Here is a 19,607-nt window from a genome sequence, read left to right on the forward strand (position 1 = left end):
GAACCCCAAAGTGAACAATTTATTTTCTCTCGCCTCCTCTCGGATGAGCAAGACAAAGACCAAAACTGGCAGGCAGCGTCTAATCGGCTTCATTCCAGAGGCGTCAAATTTCGTCCTAATCCGCCGCGTGCTTTGTTTTTTGCCAAGCGAATCTCCCCGCACTACAAGTGTGTGCGTGTGCGATGCGATGAAACATAACGGTATCGAATGGCCGCTGACACCAGGAGAGCACTCTAGTCTCGGAGTCATTCGTTGTCTATATGTTCATATAGAGGGTAATGAGCCTATTTTCGCCATTTTTTTATCACACTATCCATTTGAAGCCGTTCGTTAGAGCAGTGTCAGCCATCTTTGTTCAAGGCATTGAGTTAAATGGCAGGGCGACAATAGGGTCACCCGATTGCGAGTTTTCGTAGCGCTTGAACACGAGCATTTCACCGATTTCAGGGCATCATTGTCGTGAATTTTGGGAGTTATAATCTTGGTTGATGCCAATTTGTACGTATTCCATCGATTGTAGGCCGAGTAATTAATGAATTAGTGAGGCACCCTTCCTAATAGGGTAAAAATAGGCACTTTACCCTACCTACTAACGGAGTTATCCATTTCCAATAGATTTATTGCCGCTGTCGATGGATTTCCAAACACAAAACAAAAACGGAACTAGAGCGAAAATGTTTCGACCGATAACTTGTGTGATTAATGGATGTTTTTTTAAGGATAGCAAAAACAACTAATGATATCACTTGAGTCATTTATTGTTAGGCAGCTCCTGTCGATTGATTATCAAATTGGGTTAAGTGTCAAAAATTATTGTTTGGCATGTTCTCTTGCGATTCGTGTTCTTGTTTCGCAAATATGGAATTCCTTCACTGTACCTGTCAGCTTCCACATCCCCGAGCAGAGTTTCCCACAAACTTATGCTCAAGTTGTCCTGAGCGTATGGGATAAAACCTTAAAATTGAAAATTTCACCCATGACCACTTCCTGACCTGACCCCCTTCGACGCAGTTCGAGAAACGTGTTAAATTAAATAACCTGACAAAACCATGGTGGCGCCGCCACCGTCATTGAAAGGACGGCCGCCGGTGGCTCATTCACTTTGAGGTGAGACCGGCTCCGGGGTCACTGACCTAGTATGCAGCTGGGGGATTGCGCAAGCCATCACGAACCGATTCCCGCGAACTTGCGTCGAATTAAAACGGTGCGCAAAAAAAATTGCGACCCTGTTCTCCTCCTGCGACTTGCTCGAATTGATATTTACATAAACTTTGACTTTTTTTCGCAAGTCCCGCTGAGAGAAGAAGTCAACTGGCAAAGTCGTGATCATGCCTCAAGGGTGGTGGAAGGTTCACTTTCATTTCATCCGACAGGAATGTGACATGTGCGATTTTATGCCGAAACTGGATTTTGCACTTGATTGGAATAATTGCGGTTGGGAACCCCCTGTCCCCTGGAACCGGCTATATTAACAGTTGATCGCGATTGCTGTGCTGAAACGTTACGAAATTTGTTTGTAAACAGACTGGAAAATATTTAAAGGTGGAAAAATGGTAGTTTCTGAGCAAACATCTATTCTCGCTTATTTAAAAAAAAAAACGCTTTTGCAGTTACGTTGTTTTCAAAAATTATGCAATTAATGTATAAACTTATCCATCACCATCATCTTGTTGTATGTAAAGTTTATCGTGCGCTATTCATCACACTGAGCGATTTGAAACTTTGCATGGTACACGAACGATTGTATCATCCGGACGATATAGTCATGATGTCGCTCGTTCGGTATTCGAGCGACGAATGATTCAAATGGCCCCTCGGCACCTCTATTTGTAAACTACACGTATTTGATTCTTTTCGGCTGGCACACTTCCCTTTAAATATACATTCCCGTTTGCACAACGTGCTACCCTGGAGCGCAAAGTGCGGAAAGTGTGAGGTTAAAGCCCCTATAAACAATAGAATACAATAAAATCAATTCCAACTATAACTTTACCAAATTTTTGTGTTTGGTTGATATTGATGGATCTGCCTGAAATAGGCTGAATAATTCGGGTTGTACTGCGTCACTTACGAAAAATGTTCTCAAAATTAGTTTTTGCTTTATATACACTCAGGTTTTTTTTACGCGGGGGATACAGGCTGCGTAAATGAAAACCGCGTAAATGAAAACCGCGTAAATTTCAAAATCCGCGTAAATAAAAACCGCGTAAATTTTAAAATCCGCGTAAATTAAAACCGCGTTTATTTCAAAATCCGCGTAAATCAAAACCACGTAAATTTCAAAATCCGCGTAAAACCGTGTAAATTTAAGAATCCGCGTTAATGAGAACCTCGTTAATGAATACCGCGTAAATTAAAAAATCCGCGTAAATGAAAACCGCGTAAATTTCAAAAACCGCGTAGATGAAAACCGTGTAAATGTCAAAATCCGCGTAAAAAACCTGAGTGTAGATTGAATTTTTATACAAATTGGTGCACATTTTTCCGACGGATTAGTGATAATATTCTGTAAGTCCGGTTGGTACAATTACTGCCGTTCAACAACTATCAGCCCTTGTTCTTCCGAAATTTTAGTGCATGATCCCTATAGTCACGACAAAACTATTCATTGATGCCTTTTTATCCTTGTACTATATTCTAACACGTTCCATACAAAACGATCTAGGTGCTTTAATTACTATTTCAGAGCGAATTTAGTACCCTTAAACCTATCTAAAACTGAGAACATGGTTTTTCATACCCTAAGAAACTAACTACCGAATCACTGGCCAAAAATGGACCGTTTCAAGTACTTCAAAAGTTGTTGTTGTTCTAATGTATTCATTATGAGTTATATTCTCTTTTGTTCCATGTCCTTATTTATCATTTTTCTATTACAATTTCGCGTAATATTTAGAAAAAAATCATTGAATTCTTTTCAAATATATTTGGTTTTAACGAACTCATTATTGAGAATCATGAATTCCTCTGATTATTCATGTGTGACTATTTTATGAGAGACTATCGCGTCGACTTGCCTGCACGGCCTGTGGGGATAGACGGTGTGGTCACCGAGCCGGGTAAGAAGTGCGACAATCTGTTGAGTATTGATTACTTCACTTCATCAGGTTGAAAACTCTGGATTGCTATAATTTACATTTTGACTTTTTATTCTCTATCACACTCGCCTCGGATCTCTACCGGATCTTCTCTTGTTGATTATGGCCTCGTGGAAAAGATTCGTCTAGCTGGTCATCAACTCATCATCAACTATATCGATCTCAATTACATACAATTGGGCAAAAGTGGTGGAGAGTATGAGGATAACTCCTTCGGGAAAGAGACTTGTCATGTCCTGCGTATATACAGTGCGAGAATAAACTTAAGGGCTCCCTAAGGAAAGCTCGAAGGGGTGAAATGCTAAACAGCTTTAAGTCTACTGTCGCTATTCTTGCTGCTGCGCTTGTGTTTAGTGTGATTATGATGGTTCATAAGAGGGGACATCTTTCTCCTCAGCAACGTCGTACCTCTTTTTAAAGTAAATAACCTCAGTATTTGAAGGAAGACATTCCTGTTTCTAGACAAATAGGGGAAAATTCAAACAAATAGGGGTACTGGGTCATTTTGGCCCCAAAATTTCCTATTTTGAATAGTTTTTCTGCTCCGTGATGCAAATCATACATATTTTGGAGTTTTTCTAATGTGAAAAAAATTCAGAAATCGAACGCAACCTTTTTTACCTTTGTCCGAATACGGGAAGTTGGGGTTATAGGGTCTTTTGTCATTAATATTAAATTTTATCATTTTCTCGTGCATATATCTATTAATCTTCAATCAATTCTTATAAAATGTACCTTGTTAAACGTGAAAAAATCCTTAGGAAAACAATAAAAATAGATTCGTTATCGGTAAAATTCAAATTATCCGATATATAGTCTCGATTTCACATTTTTATCATAAAATTGCACATATAACAACAACATTCTTATTAAATTTACTACTTTTAGTGTAAAATACGCTTGAGGATCGCATGAGAAACGTTTCCATCCTGGAAAAATAGGGGAAGTTGAGGTATTAGGACATTTAACGAAAAAATAATGTGATTTGCAGAGTTAAAGTCCAAAAATTTAATGTTTCTGAATTTTACCGCTAACGAATTCATTTTTGTTGTCTTCATAAGAATTTTTCGCGTTCAACAAGCTACATTTCATGAAAATTGATTGAAGCATAATAGAGATAATAGCACGAGAATATTATTAAATTTAATATTAATGACAAAAGGCCCTATAACCCCAACTTCCCGTATTCGGACAAAGGTCGAAAAGGTTCTGTTTGATTTCTGAGATTTGTTCACATTAGAAAAATTTCAAAATATGTATGATTTGCATCACAAAGCAGAAAAATCATGAAAAATAGGGGATTTTGGGGCCAAAATGACCCAGTACCTTTTCTAGAAAGTGGAATATCTCCCTTCAAAGACTTAGGTCATTTCCTTTAAAAAGAGGTATAAATTGTAATTTTCTGATTGCTACTTCAAAAATTATAGCATTTAGCATATTTTTCCTCTATATTTTCCCATAGTACCATTTCAAAAATTTCAAGCGCAGTGGGCGGGAGTCTAAAATTGTCCAAATGATCTGAAATTTTGCATCTAAGATTACTTTGACATTTGTCACAATATGGGAGGGGGCCCCCCGTCTTTGAGAATTAAAAAAAAAAGTGGCTCATCATGTTACTCCCAAGCATGTTGCTCCAATGAACATTTTGAAATCTCAATTGGTTCTGGTCAATAACGGAGTAGCAACCACGGTCATAAGAAATCATGCTTTAAAAATTACTAGAATGACTATTGTCTTGATAAGGACTGGTTGTTGTGTGACAATAATTTGGTCACGATTTCTTGACACCCTCCGTAGCTGGGACCTTACAAGCGGTCTACTTGATATAGGCCATTACAATAGTTATGCTACTACTTCCAGCTGCTGGTTCGCAGCTCACCAAACAAAAGCGCAGACCAAATGCACAAATTTCCAAGCAGGCAATTTATTTTATGTTAGACTAACGTGCATAGGGCGGTGCAAACAATGCAATAATATACTCGCTCGCCGGTCGAACTGTATACCGCCAATTAGAGCTAAGCCGATGACTGCTTTCGTAAAATCTTTTTTTGGTTTTCTTTGATTGTACAATCTACGGAATCAGTTACAAAATATTTCCCATCATATAACGCAAAAATTAAGTTATTTTATTCAGTACAATGGTAGTTACGCATGTTCAAAAACATGAACAAACAAAAATATGAAAAATTGTGCAACGAAATGGGCAGTTTCCTCTCTTTTTTTTGTTCAACTATAGCGTGAATAGAAAGGAAAGTGAAGATCTGTAAATTGTAATCACTTTACAGATCTTAGCTTTCCATTCTATTCACGCTACAGTTGAGCAAAAAAGAGAAAGAATTTCCCATTGGAACAGTGGTGTTACTTTAGTAAGAAAGAAAAATCGGTGAAAATTGCAGTTATACGCACCGGTTTGTCGACGTTTAAAAGAGGAAAACATCGATTATCACTTTTTAGGATACAGTCAGTAGAATGTTTAATCGTTAAATTTTAGTTTCGTTTTTTATAAACCACTTTTAAGTGAGCCGGTGGGTTATTTGGCACTTTAAATATAAATAAACCAGGTTAGGAGAACCTATTAATGCCTGTGGAAATTAGCTTCCTATGAATACAGGTATTTTTCGAAGCAGCCCTATTTTGTTTACTGATTATGTAATGTGTTTCTCGAAAAGAGTTTCTGAATTGTGTAGTTTCTTCCGATTCGATGTTCTTCAATATTTTTTTCTTTTTGATCGAGCACTTACCACTCAACACTAACCGCATTAAAACAAAGCGTAACCGGAATTAAAATTCTCCCAACCCACCGGATCTTGATTCGCAAATACCCGGTATTAAAAATTTTACGCCTTCATTCAATCACCAACCAGCCAACGTCGACCACCGACCGCCTCGTAGCTGCTGTCAGCCCTCGGGCGACGCGCCACCACAATTGAACAAAAAAAAAATCGTTTAATTTAATTCCGAAGGATTCGGATCCAGCAGTTTACGTACCCACCTCCGACGGCTGACGGGGACAACTTTCAACCCATCAAGACAGCCTTTTTTCTTCTTATTTATCGATAGCGCCTGCAGAAACGAATTTTCTCTCTTTGGTTTCCAACCCAACCCAAACGAACCTGATGGCGTGTCTTCGGCAATGGCCCCGAGAAGGAAGTGCAATCAGGCTCCAATTTGCGATCGTAAAAATGCAGATCAAACATCGAGTAACTCGACTGCTCCGGCAATGAAGTTAATAATATTAACCTCTCGCTGTAGCAACCCAGCACCAACCAGTCAAGGTGTTGGGCTATAAGTTATGTGTGATCGTTTCGGATCGTGGCAAGAAAAAAAACACGGAAATCAAAATGAGTGCAACGAAACTGCTTCTACGAAGAGAAACGGAGCCACAGTGAAACAGTGAATCGTTTGAAACCGTGGCCAAAGTGCTGTTGAGTGAAGATGTCATTCTCGTCGAACGACACAATGCGTCCGCTGGCCCTGCAACGATCCCAATCGCTGCCACAGCTCAACTCACGGGAAGATTCCGGCGTTGGACTAAGCGGGAGTGGATCCTGCAGTGGCATCAACAATATTGCCTACGAATCGTCCGGTCATCACAGACATCACAGGCACCATCACCACCACCACCGGCACTATCGCAATGGTCAGGAAATTAAAATGCCGTACGGAACCCGGCTGGTGGCCGATCTGCGACAGCTGATGACCCTGCGGCAGCACTACTACCCGGAGGGTGGCTGGGGATGGCTGCTGACGGTGATCGGTTTTACGATTCACTGTATCTGCCACGGGTTGCATCTTTCGGCGGGTGTGTTTATGATGGAGATGGCGACGATATTTCGGCGGACGCCGCTGGATGCAGGTGAGTTGTTTTTGTATATTTTTTATGTAGTTCAAGGTAGGGAATTCTGTGTTTCATTATAACATTCGATGGGATCTTAGCTTTAAGATATTCCAACGTAAACGGGTCCATTTAAGTTCAGACTTATCACCTAGTTTGCCAATGTGCGATGCTCGCGCAAGTGTTAATGAGTAGGGGACTTCTGTTATGCAAGTACCACCAAGATGTGACGAATTGTGATCTTTTTTCCTTTTTTATTTCGACTATGTTAGCCACATTTTCTTTTTTACATTTTAACGACACTCAATTAGCTAGAGATTACTGGGTAGGAAAAGTTATGAAAATTAGAGCCATAGTACTCTAGTGAGAGCAAGGATGTGAAGTAAACAGATCCGAAAACTAGAAGTGGCAGGGTCATTATAACAGGCCTAATATCGTACGGGCTTAACTTTTGTCTTCTGCTAATGAGGGTCGAGCTTAGGCAGCGTAACTACGGATCATCCGAGTTCACTAGCAAGTGTTTTGGTATAGACAGACAAGTCCATCTTTACCGTGTCACGTAGTTAACCAAGTATACGTAGTTAACCAAGTATACTATTCTCCGGCAAATAACCGATTTTTTTTAAATTTAAGTCGAAAATGATTCTATCACTCCATTAAAGCATTCTTCTGGATAATATCGAAACAGTTGCCAAATTGGAAAATGAAAAACTCAACATTTTCAATCGACACAAATATGTACGATCGAATCCGGTTTACTACCGACATATTTATAGACGTACTCTGCCCCCCAGTTCAATGGGCCATTACTACTTTATTGACACACACGCGGATACGGCCAGTGAGTAATCGCACAAGCACAATCGATTCTATCAGCACACAAACACACGATCACATCCATCCGCGGCCACATCACGAAGCGATACAACACAAGCCACTATTTATCATCGCCACCCAAACCCAGCTGGTGGTCCGCGATGAAAACCATTCATTATATGGGGGGATATGCTTCGTGAAATTGCTGTCGCTGCTGGGAATGGATGGATAGCAGCATATTATGCGGCTCTATGTGTCTGAGCAAGCGCGCTCGGGCAGGATTTATGGAAATTCAAACATTTTAATAATCTGGTGATATCGAACACTGCAATCGTGTGTTCAGGCATCAGTGTCACAACAATGCAATGTGCGGTTGGTTGGAGTGACGGGGGGAAATTGACACATATAATGGATCTGATCCATTTCATCGATGCAATTCTGATAAACAGATGTGATTTTCCCGATAAGGTATTTACCGAAATAGGCGTACAGAACTCGGACAACTGTCAGTTGGAGAGAGAGTTAGTAATGTGATAGTTGGGCTAAGCGGATGTTTTTCCGAAAAAGGTATTGCAGGTTTTGGGTAAATATTCTCCAATCAATCTGCACGTATCTTCTTTTATTGAACATATCCTATTTATCTTTCTGCCAGTCAAGTACTGTGTCTCTTCAGTAGCTGACAGGCCGTCTTACCACAATGGCTTGCTTGCTAAAAAATCTTTTTCGCTATGGTCTGATCGGTTAACCAGAACTTCTTTACTAACCGGGACGTCTCTCTCGACCAGTTCTTTCTATCATGTGTGACCTTTATGGATTTAGTAGCGCCAAGACGGTCTACCAACTACTGATGAGAAGAATTCTCAACACAAACATTCAACTTATTATCACTCAATTTTCAAACATTTTGGAAAATCGTAGACGCAGAAGAGTGTCGGGACACGTTCAAATCTAAAACGGAAGTGACCTGGTTCAAAATTCCTGGCTCCAGGCATACTATAATTGGTACGTCGAAAGTATATTGTTGTTACACGGAAAAAAATTTATCTCAAATTCTCGAGAAAATTTCCATGAATTCTGATTTTTGTGTTGAGTCATGTTAAATTAGTCATAATCTCGGGCAAAAGTGAGTCGAATAAGAACTAGTCCGAAAATAACCAAAAAAAAAAATAAGACAGGAAAGGTAACCAATATAAACCCATTTTTGCGGTTAGAAAATAATACGTACTTCCATAGCAGACGATGGGAACAGTCATTTTCTTATTCGGATCTGTGGTTGATGAAATTTAAATTATTTAACGCAACCTAATCGACGCCCTAGAAATCGTAACTACTGCCTTGGCGAATTCATAATTAACACCATTCATTTTGAAATCCAAGATGACGATTTTTGGGTTTCTATAAAACACTGGAAAGCATGATCACTTTGAGTGTCGTTTGAAAGAGGGTGGTTAGTGGATGACGGAAATTGATGATTGACGCCATTATTATTTCCATATTTATTTATTTTTTTGAGGCGTTTCTAGTTCCTCTCATCAAAATCCGACATTTACTTAGTTAACGGAGTAAGCTAGCGCCGGATTGACGCTAGCTCCAAAAAAAAAAATGAAAGTTTCAAAGCATAGTGGTTTAAAACAATTTTCTCCTTAGTGGAGAAAATATAGTTTTTTACCCAAAATTTTTTCTCCATAACGGAAAAATATAGCATAGTACAATTCTATACTTTTTTGTCTGGAAAATGTTCTTGAACCATTTGTCCCTCGGCATGATACTGTACCTTTATGTGGTCCGGGGGCTTTTCCACCAAAGCAGTATTACAGTGATTATATGACAGAAACTTGGGATACAATTATTTTCTTTTTAGTTAAGCTACATTGTGATCAATTTTAGTACTTAACTTGGCGACCTTTATTATCCACTGCCACGGTCAAATAATATACAATGAGGATTTAGGGCCCAATTCTCTCTGCAGGCACCCTTCTTTTATTGCTATATTTTAAATTAGATCCACGCTAACACTCGCTAACACAAATTTCTTATTCTCTCATATACACTCACAATCTCTCATTCCAAACGTACAAACGTGGCCTTCGCGATAACACAAACCTGATCACGAATGCGAACCCCCGCGATCTCGCCAACATTCGAACACCCCGGAAACGCACCTAAAAATTTACTAACGTGGTCTCAAGCATCAACCCACCGCTCGCGCAATCATGAATCGGTCACGTCCTTGATCCTAGCAACCCAAACTCATGCTTTCAGTTGGACCAATAGAAATAACTACTAGACTAGAATGGCCATACGCTTATAAAAATAATGTGTCCACGCGAAGTTACATACACACTAGCACACGCGACAAAAAAGGTCAACATACAAACGCTCGAGTCCTTCGCGATCATCCACGCACAACCACACCCACGATCTCGTGAAAGGGATAACACCCCGGTGACTAAGTGAACGGTTTAGTACTTATAAATTCACAAACGCTGTCTCAAATGCCCGTGTTCGCGCGATCATGAATCGGTTTCGTCCGGAAACCCCTATTCTCGGCCCTAGTAGCATAGGTTCAATGCCGTCAGGTGGAGAAATCAAAAAGATGCTGCTTATATCTATTAAACTACACGTTCCATGGTGACATAAAAATCGAATTTATGCACACACAACATACAAGTGCTTGAGCCCTTCGCGATCATCCACGCAACCTACACCCGTGCTCTCGCAAACATGATGACATCCCGGTGATAATATGAGCGTCTCAGCACTTATAAACATTCAAACGCGATCTCAAGCCTGAATCTACAGTCCCCCGAACTCTCGCGAGCATGAATCGGTCACGCCCGGAAGACTCTATCCTCGATTCCAGCAGTCTAGGACCATGTCTTCAATTGAATCAATTAAAAGGAAAGCTCTCATATCCTCTGGACAACACAACGTTCCATGGCGACATGATCAGGAACTCTAGTGATATGGGGTAACTCAATCCCTGTCAGAATGTGATCCGTACACCAAAAACTAAATATCAGAATGACGTTCCACGTTCCAATAACACACGCGAATATGTGAATGGCCACAGGGGTACAAAATCGAATTTATTCACGCGAAGTCACATACACGCGAGCACACGCGACAAACACGCCAACATACGAACGCTTAAGCTCTTCGCGATCATCTACGCACACCTACGTTCGAAATCACGCAAACTTTATAACACTCCAGTAACAATGTTAACGTTTTAGTACTTACGAAGTTAAAATCGCGGTCTCAAACACGAACCCGCAAACGCGCGCGATGGTGAATCGTCCATGTCCGGAAATGTTTACCCTCCATTCTAGCAACTTAGGTCCATACATTCAATTATACCAATCCAAAAAGTAAAGCTCACATCCACTAGACAACACGTTCCATGGCGACATGACTGAGAACTCTAGTGATATGGAAGAACCCACTTTCTTCTAGAATCTAAACCATACACGAAAAATTAAGTATCAGATTCACGGTCCGCGCGTGGTCATTCTAGAACACACGCGAATATGCGGTTTTGTTATAGAATTTCTACACGCGAAGTTACATACACGTTAGCACACGCGACATACAAACGCACACGCGATCGAACACGTTAACGTACAAATGCTCGAGTCCTTCGCGATGATACACGCGATCGCGAAGTTCCTACGCCCGCACATACCTGAACCGTACAATGAATATCACATTCAGAATCATGGCCCGCTACAATTGGCCTAATGCAGTGTTTTAGTGGGCGCCATTCGCCTGTCTCGTCTGCAAATTGTAGTATGTGATACTGACGGGGAGTCCTTCCGAGAACCTAGCTCTACAGTAGGACAACTCTCGAAAAAAAAATCATTGTTCAATATTTTTATTATTTCGACAATTGTTTTTCACTTGTTTTGAGCGTGTTTTCGTGTCTGGAGTGAACATAAACAGTATAGTACCCTTGTCATGATGTTTCAAGTATATAGCGAGTCTGCAATCAGTTTCTGTAGGTTTAGAATATTAATTATAGTTGGTTTACCTGGTTGTTTTGTTCGAGAAGTATACATTATGTTAAACAAATACACTCAAATATAATTGCAACGCTTTGCCGTAATGAAAAACTACAGCAAAAAAAGTCATTGATCATTTTATTAGACGTATTGATTCCTTTGTAATCGAGAAGCACAGCAAAAACTATCAGGAAAAACGATCATGAATTTCAAAGCCTCCTTTAGCGACACATATTTGTTGTCATTTTCTTTGAACCAGTCTAATGTACCCAGCGCATAGTTGAAGGAAACGATAAATCATAGCAAGCGTGATTTTCTCCATATTCATGTTTCCCCTATGGCGTTCAATCCCCCCTTTCCTTCTTCCAATTTACCACTTTTTCTCATTTATGACACGAGCTTTATATGATTATAAATTGTCTGAGCCTCTTTTTTCTGCCTTGTGGCATATTTTACGATGTAGGGAGATTTCGTCTCATCGACCTACCTGGGCACGGTGCGATGCGGTTCGTGTTCTCTTGCTCGTTTAATCCCAACATAGGTGCGTTACCTTGTTTATCGCAAAATTAATTGGGTATCGGTTTTTGCTCTGCGACGGGCTTCGGTGAGCGAACGCAACTCAGCAGGCTTCGATGCGAGACGGCGCGCTGGAGTTTGTTTGCGATGTGACCAATTGGCAAACTTTAGAGTTCAGCTTCGGTCAGTAATAAAAAACAACAACAACCGTTGCACTCTGTAGATTTATGTGAGTTTTGAAAAAAAAAATGCACGAGACTTTGCAAAATGACACATTGGCGAGGTATTTACGAGGGTTTAAATGCGAAATTAATAAAGCAATAAAGGGGGGCCTCTTTTTTTGCTGTCTGTGTGTGGTGTGCGCCACCGGCAGCCATCAGTAGTGTCAGCACAGGAGGCGCAAAAAATATGGACAAATGCGATAAACATTGCGGCCAAGCCTAATGAATTATTAAACAAATTATACGCATACTTGGCTGCGTTCGTTTCAGTGAACATGACTCTCTGGAGTGGCTGTTTTTTGTTCGTGTGTAGGTAGGTGTACGCGGAAAAGGTTATTTATAAACCTGTCGGTGGGTCCAGAAATGGGCATAAGCGGTTTCAATTATGTAAGGGAAATGTATTGCTGGTTCGTAGGCCCCGCGAATTTGGCATTGTTCATGATCGGTGTGCGATTATATCTAAGATGTCGTATCTTGAAGAGATAGCTGTCCGTACTGAGCCATTCAGTAGCCTCGCTTACCTACTTAGTAAGTTATTGCTTGTCTCGGAAGATATTTTATTTTAATTGATCTCATCATAAAATCTATTTCATATAGAATTCTCGACGAACAAATTCTCGAGATTGGCAAAGCTGTATAATTGTCCAACATGAGGCCAAACTATGTCGCCATTCACCTCTGAAACAGAACTCCTATCCCTTACCTCCCCGTGTTGCCAAACGACCCATGAGCCACCTTATACCAGCGGTTGGAGTTGGAGTCTGACTCAGTTTCGCTGCAAGCAAGAGCTGCATTAGTGAAAATCTGTGGGTCGTATGCTGACGAGGAAGCGGAACACAAAACGCGTGCGTGAAACAGTTAATGTATCCGTCATACAAAGTAAAGCTTTCCGTACAGTTAATGCTCATTTTGGGCTGCTCAAAATTATTTCATATTCTCTTCACAAATAAAATCGAGTTTTCTGTTGTAGCTTCAGTTTGTTTACTATCCTCGATTATTTTTTCGAGATCATTTCATTCTCTTCCTTTGCTAGTTTTCCTGCTGTAAAAATATTTTTAAAAAATTATCGATATGTTTTAAGACATTCTATTGCTATTTAACACGGAGTTCAAGCTACTGCTTAACGAAAGCTTAAAAATCTTGAAATGCTCATTGAAGTGTAAAAAAGAAGCAACACTACCGATGGCCGGCTGTCCGGAGTTCAAGTTGCTCATTAAAAAATTCACGGAAATTGTTCGCTAGTGACTTTCGTGCGTATTGCTAATATCATATTGTCTACCAAGACATCTCCTGATCTTTTCCCTTACCTACTAACACAATTCCTTTCCCGTGATGCTCGTGGAGATGCGGAGATAGTCTCGGTCTGTATCAACAGCAAGGGTCGAACTAACATTCCTTACGTTCCCCGGTAGAACAGCATTGGACGTGGCCGGCGTCGTTATTGATCATTTTATGAAAAAATGTAGCGTCTGTGAAACATGCACAATGAGAATGATTTACTCCTTACAAACAATTTTTTGGTTGATTGTGCATTTTCACTCATTCGATCAATCACGAAGTGCAACTACGGGTAGTCTATCTAAGCTAAACTAATTTAGACGCAAAAATTCCCGTTGACGTAGTTTCTGTTCCGTCTCCTACTTACAAAGCCGTCTGTTCATATGCGCTCCACTGATGAAAACATTGGATTTCCTTCCATCACTGCAGATGCCTTGCCAAATCATCAATTTGTGAGCGAATTTATTCTCAAATACAAATTTGAATTTATTCGGAGTGTTCATATCGGTAAAATTCTTAACACAAGGTTTATTTTTACGTTTCATCGTTCATTTGTGTAGAATTTATATATTAGGTAGCAGGAAATTCAATTTGTCAGCTCAATTTACAATCTATATATGAAATTATTGTCCAATTGAATGATGACCATCTCCTTGTGATTAGTATTTATTATCAACCATCTAAACAATCGAATCGATCCGATTTTTATCGAAACAGTTATTCTCGCATGTATTTTTCCCACCACCCGGCGGTACATCGTTAGTCACGCTTGATGGCGTGTAAATGTATTGTGTCACTGTCGTCACAATAATCGTAACGATTTTTTCCCCCGAATCGAAATAATGTGAGATGGGATCGAATTTGAATCCATTCTGTAGGCTAGCTAGCATTCCAATCGTGACCCTTATCAAAAACCGGCTGTACATACTTTGAATAAATAGCACGGAACATCGAGAACGAGGTTATTATCACGGAGGACCGTCTTGAAAGCTGGTGACAGATCTTGCTCCCTTTTGGATCGAATGGGGTAGCAAGAGATGCTAATATGATACATCCACCTAGCAGAGAAGAGTAATTGTGGTTTCTTCAGGCGCTTTTTTTCAAAAAGTATACCGAAGAATGCCACAAGTAGTTCTATTCTATTCTATTCTAACCCTTTCACAGCCAGTATTGAAAATCATCCTGGAAAACACTGCAGTTAGTCTGTAATGTTTTTCTTGTCAATATTAATACTTGAAGCATAATTTCATATGTCGCAATTATTAAAGCGGCCAGGCCTACTGCGCAGAGTTGGGTTTGAAGATGTTTCAAAATTAGACGGCAATTAAATTATTCATTTAGTGAATAATTTAATTAACTAATTGTTTTGAATCTTAAAGGAGGAAGGAAGGAAACGAGGACAACCGTACCGACCGTTTCAGTTTAAAGGGAATATAATGAATCGTTGGGCGTAACTAGGCTAAGAAGGTTAATGTCACTCCTTTGGTCCTTTGTCTTTTGGAACAATGCCACAAGTAGTTTTCGGAAAATTCTGTTTTTTCCTTTAATTTTTCAAATATGACATTTTTTATCGATTTTGACATAGTTTTGCGTTTGATCTTAATTTTACACATATGACATTTATTTTGAATATTGACAAGTGTAATTTTATGACACTGCGCATGGAAAGTACCATCTTTCATGTAAAACATGTAACCCAGATTTTTTATGTCATTTGACATTTTAACCTTTCTTGTTTTGACCATGGCTTTTTGTGGCACCTTGGGTTTGTCTTTTGTCCCTTTTCATCATTATACTTTTTGTAGTATTTATTTCAATTTTTTTCCGTTCGCGTATTTTTGACTTTTTAGTCTTCTTTCTTTTGTATCATGTTTTTTTGTCTTTCTGCCTTCCTTTTTGCTTATGTTGGTCGTATTAGCCCAATTTATTCTTTTGTATGTTTTATTATCCTTTTGTGCATTTTTCTCTTTTTCTTACATGCCTCTCGTGACATTGTTGGTCTTGATCGACAATTAAAACCTTATCTAATTTTTTGGCTTATTTGGGGAGGTTATGGTATATTTTGGTAGTTTTTTTTTACTTTGTTGACATTTTGACTATATTTTGATGTTTTGCCTCTTTTACAAAATTTACATTTTTTTCATCCTCGTTTCGTATCATGGCGTTTTGTGACATTTTTGGGTTTGTTTTTCTCATGTTTTCATAGCCGGTTTGGTTGTCTTTGAAATTTTGAAGCCATCTTGAACATTTCATAGATCATTTGTAACTGTTTTGACGTTTTGAAATCTTTTTTTTTGCTTTTGGCATATTATCTTCCTTTGCCTTCTCTTTTTTGATATTTCTTCCTTTTTGATGCCTTTGTTTTCCTCTGGTTTTGTTTACGGTCACTTCTTTTTCCTGCTTTCTATCTTTTTAAACTTTCTTGTTTCTCACATTCTGGCAATGTTTACCGTTGTTGTTTTTCGTGGTAATTTTTTGCTATTTGGCCTTCAATGCTTTTTTTTTAGTTTCTCTACCATTTCTTGCGTTCTTTTTATTCATTTCTGTTCTTACTGAAACTTTTTTGTTTCTGAAGCATTTTTTATCTGTTTCTGGCCTTTCGTAGCTTTTCATCCTTTTTTTGGATTTTATAGTCTTATAGCATATTTCGATTGTCTTTGCATGGTCTTTGTAACCTACTTTGGTCTTTGGGTTATTTTTGGCCATTTGCTTGTCTTCTTGAGATTTGTGTTGTGTAACTATCCCAACTTCTACTAGCTGGCAACGGTTTACAGAAAAAAAAGATGTTTCCATGTATTTTAATATAAATAACTTGGTTGCAGGATTCGAGTAGGTGTTAGCTCGATTGATTTCCGATGACCTATTTCGTATACAGGGCAAACCGTGTTCCGAAGCCATCGTTCCATCTACCAGCTCCACCTCAACATAATTTTTGCATCAATTTTTTTAAAATATAAGACAAAATTTCGACGCGTATTTATTTGAATTTTTATATATAAATATGTTTTTCCCTTTTTTATTTCGACTATGTTAGTCACATTTTCTTTTTTACGTTTTAACGACATTCAATTAGCTAGAGATTACTGGGTAGAATGTAGGGTGAAGCACCTATTTTTACCATACTAAGCAAGGTGCCTCACTAATTCGTTAATTTCTCGCCCTACAATCAATGGAATACGTTAAGGTTGCACAGAGAAAGCGCAAAATTCGCAAACGAAAAAAGCAGTTTTTTTCCACACCGTATGTCAGATCTTCATAAAAATCAATCAGCGTATGTAGAATGTTGTTACAGTACTGCTGATTGATTTTTATGAAGATCTGACATACGGTGTGGAAAAAAACTGCTTTTTTCGTTTGCGAATTTTGCGCTTTCTCTGTGCAACCTTAAGAACCAATATATTAAAATAAATGCACCAAATGCACTGAAAACAGTGAAATTCTCGTGCATGAGCGCAACGAAAATTCGAATCGAGTGCCCCTATTGTTGCGCTACTATTTGACTCAATGCGTTGAACAAAGTAGCAGACACTGCTCTAACCAACGGCTTCAGGGGGTAGGGTGATAATAGAAACATGGCGCAAATGGGCTCATCGACCTATATAATTCAAGACAACATGTCTTGGATCTGCCATCGAGCCTAGTTTGCATATTGTACATAACCAGACTCACTGTTCTCCCTTCACCCACCGCTAGTCTTTTTCAGACTTGAGTTGTGTTTTTTTCTTTATGCCTTATTGGTTATTTTAATCGTTTGTGGCTCTTAGTTCTTTTACGATCTGTCGCCTATTTCTCTCCATTCTTGGACTTTTTCTTCATTTGGGACATTTTTTTATCTTTTAGTTTTTTTAAAGTCTTTAACTTGATATTTTTATTTTGTTGGCCTGTTTGGACATTTTTTAATAGTTTTAGTATTTTTGTTTCTAACAATTTTTTTTGTTTTTAATTATTTTGCCTTTTCTTGTCTTCTTGTGATATTTTTTAACCGGTTTTGGCTTTTATGCAATATTTGGTTTTTTAGTTAACAGTTTTTATAGTCGTTTTCATTTTTTTCATCGTTTAAGGGATTTTTTTTTAATCCTTTGAGCTATTTTTTTGGTTTTTCGTCTGATTTGCCTTTCCTTTTGGTTTTCTTGCCATTTTCGCTTTTAGAGCCTTTTTGGGCTTTTTTCAATTCTTCCTTGAGTAGCCTTTTTTCACATTTTATATCATTGTTTTTTTACTTTTCTGGCCTTTTCTGACATTTTGGATTTTTTAGCCTTATTCAGTTTCCCTGATCATATTTGACGTCTTGTATTTACCTCTTCTGGCTTTTTCGTATTTTATGTGCTTATGGACCTGGTCAGTGAAATTATTTAGTACATTGTTTTGAACGTTTTTTTTTTTCGAGTTTCGTTACCTTTTTTAAATTTTGTAGCCTTTTAAACCTTTTGTATCTTTTTTATTCGCCTTTTACTTATTTCGATATTGTAGAGCACTTTTTAAGCTTTTTTTAAATTTTCATCATGTTTTTAGTATTCGGTGAGCCTTTCTATCGTTTTTCGTTTGTTAGATTTTCCAGGTTTTTTTCAGATAATTTTGACCGTTTCGCTTTCTGTAGCTATATTTGCTTCTTTGCCTTATGTAGCATTTTTTGTTCTCTACCTTTTAGCATCCTTTTTTTCTTTCGTCCATAATTTTTTTTCTTTTTATCTGCTTGTGGCTTCGGTTTTAACTATTTGTATCATTTCTCCCATCTATTTTTCCTATTCTTGAATAACATATGCTGATTTAGCTAAAAATTTCTAATTTTTTTGCGTAGTGTTTTTCCAATTTATCTGTGAGCGTCGACAGGTAGCAAATCAGATTCGTGATCGTGGGAAGACACAAATTAATACCGCCATGGAGTCAAAGCTTACATAAAGGAGACAGGCAAAATTGCACCACTAGGTGGATCGAAACAAGTTTAACTTTCTCTTTTTGCTTTACGTGGTCTTATGTGGCATTTTTATTGTTTTCGGTTATTTGTTTTTATATTTTCTGTTTAGTTGCTTTGGTCTGTGATTTTTTTAGCATTTTTGTTTGGTTATTAAACACTTTTTTACGATTTCTTCCGTTTAACTCTATTTCTATTTTTGTTCGATTGTTTCTATCTTCCTATACGAAGTTTCATAGTACTTTTCTGGGTTTGCCTTTCTGTCTTCTTGTTTGTGTTTTTGAACTTCGTTCGTCGTTTTGTACTTTTTTATGTCTTTTGATCATTTTAAAAATTTGTTACCCTATTTAGCAAGTTTTTGGCATTTTTAGGACTTCTTATGACAATTTTATTTGTTTTACTTATTGTGGTATGTTTATCTTTATGTTTTATGCCTTTTTTATTTCACTTTTTATTCTTTTATCAAGTTTTTGCCTTTTTCCTTTGTTGTTATTGTCTTCCTTTGCTTTTTAGTGTATTTGCCCGATTTGATTTCCTTTGACTTTCTGTCCTCCTTTTGCTCTCGATGGTCGTTTTTACTTGTTTCCCCTTTTACTCCTTTATTGTCGTTTTTTGATGTTCTGGGACTTTTTTTCATTTTTGTCTTATTTGGGGCATTGCAACTTTTTTTTTCTTTTTCGCCTTTTTTTACTTTCTGTTTTTCTTTGCTTAGTCTTTTTTTGTATTTTGTGGAATTACTTTGGTCTTATTTTTTGTCTTCTATTTTATTACCGCTTCGATTTTTTTACTAGTTTTTATTTTTTGGATGTTGCACAATTTTTATTTTTTAGCTTTTTTAGTTTTCCGCCTTTTTTCAATTATTTGCTCGTGCTTTGTGACCTTTTGTTCGTTGCTTTGTCTTTTAGCACATTTGGGACTGTTTCTTGTCTT

At 38.2% G+C, this 19,607-nt stretch overlaps 1 protein-coding gene across 3 annotated transcripts in view; it reads left to right on the top strand.

Moving 5' to 3' along the window:
- LOC131685365 (monocarboxylate transporter 12-like) overlaps positions 1-19,607 on the top strand; it is a 420,355-nt gene that overhangs the window by 313,283 nt on the left and 87,465 nt on the right. The window contains exon 1 of one of the 3 annotated variants that reach the window (XM_058969085.1): positions 6,184-6,954. The exons of the other annotated variants lie outside the window; for them this stretch is intronic. Within the exon in view, the coding sequence (XP_058825068.1) occupies positions 6,534-6,954 (421 nt within the window). The 5' untranslated portion in view covers positions 6,184-6,533. Of the gene's footprint in view, positions 1-6,183; positions 6,955-19,607 lie in introns of those variants that run through there. 3 annotated transcript variants of the gene reach the window in all.

The sequence above is a fragment of the Topomyia yanbarensis genome, chromosome 1 (genome assembly GCF_030247195.1).
Source record: "Topomyia yanbarensis strain Yona2022 chromosome 1, ASM3024719v1, whole genome shotgun sequence".
Classification (NCBI taxonomy): Eukaryota; Metazoa; Arthropoda; class Insecta; order Diptera; family Culicidae; genus Topomyia; species Topomyia yanbarensis.